This window comes from Glycine max, chromosome 19 (assembly GCF_000004515.6).
Source record: "Glycine max cultivar Williams 82 chromosome 19, Glycine_max_v4.0, whole genome shotgun sequence".
NCBI lineage: Eukaryota > Viridiplantae > Streptophyta > Magnoliopsida > Fabales > Fabaceae > Glycine > Glycine max.
In genome coordinates this window covers 31,170,806-31,174,071 of record NC_038255.2, presented here as the reverse complement: position 1 = coordinate 31,174,071, position 3,266 = coordinate 31,170,806, and the positions used below count along the sequence as shown (strand labels likewise).

The 3,266-nt window shown below is 33.1% G+C and overlaps 1 protein-coding gene across 1 annotated transcript; it reads right to left on the bottom strand.

The window, feature by feature from the left end:
- Nucleotides 1–2,153: 2,153 nt before the first annotated feature.
- On the bottom strand, nucleotides 2,154–3,040 carry GER14 (germin-like protein). Its single transcript, NM_001254390.1, has 2 exons — nucleotides 2,926–3,040; nucleotides 2,154–2,704 (listed from the first exon to the last, which is right to left on the bottom strand). The coding sequence occupies exons 1-2, from the start codon at nucleotides 3,038–3,040 to the stop codon at nucleotides 2,154–2,156; spliced, it is 666 nt and encodes a 221-aa protein (NP_001241319.1).
- Nucleotides 3,041–3,266: the final 226 nt, after the last annotated feature.

Sequence of the window (3,266 nt, the reverse complement as noted above, 5' to 3'; positions counted from 1 at the left end):
ATTATTGGTTAGTAAAATTACTGCCAAGTACAGACCACTATTTTTTACATTTTGTTTACATTTGTACTAGTATGTATTGTTGACAATTTTCCTAGTTTTTAATTGTAGTGATAGGTAATGAAACAATAGATGTGATTTTATTACTTTTAGCTCCTTAACTCACTTGTGTTGTTAATTGTAGCTCCTCAAGAAATGAATTTATTTAACCATTTCTTGATTTTTAAGATAGGACCTATTGTAGAAAAACTTACAATGGAGACTCCATGGGATTGGGTGCATTTGAAAGAGCTGCTATCATTTTGTGAATGTAAAAGAAATTTGCATAACTTACAAATGAGGTTTTGATTGGACATTGCTCCTAATGTTCTTGGAACCAAATGCTTAATTAATAGTTTCATAATTTCTTGACATATAGGCCTAGGAAGTTTTGTATGGTTGTCTTTCTATCTTGCTTGCCTATATTTATAAATTTTCATTTATCACCACTTTGTTTAAATTTGACCAATAAATATGAATTTTTAGATTATTATTTTTTAAATATAGATGCTTATATTTTGTTGAATATTGGTTTATGATATTAGTGCTATTCTTAATAAGTGATATTGTTATTTCAGGAACATGGTTTAGATAGTGATGAAGATGTCAGAATGCTTTGATTGGAAAGACATTGATATTCTAGATGTCTTGAGTGGTTGTTAATTAAATTCTAAACTGTACATATGATTGTCTTTACCCATTGATTTGTGAAATTCAAGTACACAGGAAATTCAAACAAAAAATATAGGAAGTAATATTTTAAGTTTCAACTTTCAAGTGTATAAATTGTTGGTGGTTTCTTCTATTTTAAGTTTCATTTATCCTTCTTTCAATTATATTTTTTTAAAAGAAAAAATAAAATATATTTAATTAAAAATTATAATCAACAAAAAGCATAATTAGGAACTATTTTTATTATTATTATATGGCATTTACGAAGACCGTAGGTACAAGTAAATGACTTTTACCTATGGTTAGAGATTGTAGGTATAAATTAATATCTTTTACCTACACATTTGAAATTGTAGGTGTAAGATATAGTGATAGTCAAATTTGACTGCAGGTACAAATATATCCATAGGTCAAGTCTATGGTGACAGATTATTAGTTGTCATTGTATATCCCCTCAAAGTTGATGCCTAAAATGTCCGTAGGACAAAGTCTTTGATACATCTATCTACAGATTTTGGATTTCTAGTGACAATTTTTCTCTGTAAGTATAAGTCATTTTCCTAGGCGACAGTGGTGCTTGAATAAGGCAGTGCAGAGATGCCGAAAAGTTGGCACGAGACAGTAGAGAGCAAAAACTGGAAGTGGAGCAAAGATGTTACATCTCTTACAGTAATACTAATATGTTCAAAGTGATGGAAAGTTTTATTTTTTAATTGCTTTGGCCTTAAAGGCAAGTACTATGGTGGACTAGGCTGAGTTTGATAATGTAGGGACAATACATATGGGGGAATCGATGATTACTCTGAAGGTAACCCATAGGCGTTAATATGTTAATTCTGTTACCTGAAAATCCCTTCCACATTCTAGTTACTAAAAACCTGCCTAAATAAATAGAGACATTTAATAGCTTATATATATTCACAAGGCAACAAATAGAGACAATTTGTGATTTATCAGCTTTAGAATAAAAATGAATGACGTTGTTCATTTGAACTTGTTTCCTTACATTGTTGTTATATATCCTTTGACTTTCGCATCCTGTTGTAATTGCTTTGGCCTTGATATGCTAATTTTGTTACCTGAAAATCCCTTCCACCATCCAGTTACTAAAGACCTTCCTAAATAAATATGCCCGTGGTAGCATACTTAAGGCAAGTAATTAACACATTGAAATGCATAGTACTCACTCTTGACACACAAACAATCTAATAACTCGAAAACAGCAGCAACTCCAGAAAGAATAGGTTCTTTTATTAATGGAACTCACAAGCAATATGTATTAAATCAAATTAAACTCCAAACAGAACAAATATTATGTATAAAAATTAATAACCCGCATACATTAAATTTTATTTATTAGGTCTGTTGTATGGGGTGATTGAAACAATAAAGTGGTCAGTAATACAGTAACTAGCTAGTGTGAAATGCTCGTCCATACTCCCAAATTAGTTATTGTTGTCGTACCAAGATTGCTTTTGAAGATAATCAATTATGCTCTTGTCCACCTGGAAAGCTTTGGTGAGAACCTCAGAAGAAATAGGTGGATTAGCTTTAAACAAAGCATTTGCAATGGTGATGGCTCCTGGATTTTGACTGCTAAGAGCAGCAATGGCAGCAGCATTGCCATATCCCACATTGAGTTGGAAATGAATGAGACCAATTGGGAACACAAACACATCACCCTTGTTCAGCACTTTGGTGAAGAGGCGATTTCCATCTTGATTGGAAGTCACAAATCCAACATAGAGAGTACCCTCAAGGACTATAAGGATCTCAGTGCCCCGAGGGTGAGTGTGGGGAGCGTTCAAACCCTTTGGTGCGAAATCTATGCGAGCCAAAGCTATGCCCAGCGTGTTTAGTCCCGGTAGTTGATCAACAAACACCTGAGTCACGTTTGAACCTACTGGGTTGTCAGTCTTCCCCGGTTCTACATGTCTGAAGAAGTCTTCAGCTTTCACAAGTTTGGGATCTTTGCAGAACTTTCCATTCACAAATACTACAAGATAAAAGGCAAAGGTTTTAATTAATAAAAATCATCAATCACAATAATTCTAGACAACATCTCTCTCTCTCTCTCTCTCTCTCTCTCTCTCTCTCTCTCTCTCTCTATATATATATATATATATATATATATATATATATATATATATATATATATATATATATATATTATGCAACAATCTTAAATTGTGTTGAGGAGTGTTTGCTTTTACATACCACCATCTTTTTCTTTGGCTGCCACACAAAAGTCTTGGAGAGGACTAGGGTCATAGGCAGAGACCACAGAGGATGTCAAAGCCAAGATGGCAACAAGGAAGTACACAACTTTCATTTTTCTCCTCTTAGTAATACACTCTTATCTTAACTGACTCTTCTATATTTAATCGCTTGTGAGAATTGAATTTTGATTCACGTGGAGCTTGCTATTTATAAGGGTGAAGCATTGAATTGGTTTGCAGTTTATCTTTACCGTAATTAATTCTTTATTTCATGTGGAACCATTCCTTAACAACTACATGCGTGCTTGATCCAATAGTATTGACTAAGGAAATGCTCCA

Bases quoted from the DNA above. Each gene is read 5' to 3' on its own strand.
- GER14 (NM_001254390.1), bottom strand. From the start codon at position 3,040: ATGAAAGTTGTGTACTTCCTTGTTGCCATCTTGGCTTTGACATCCTCT. The intron at 2,705-2,925 runs GTATGTAAAAGC...TTTATCTTGTAG, and splicing joins AGCCAAAGAAAAAGATGGTG to TATTTGTGAATGGAAAGTTC.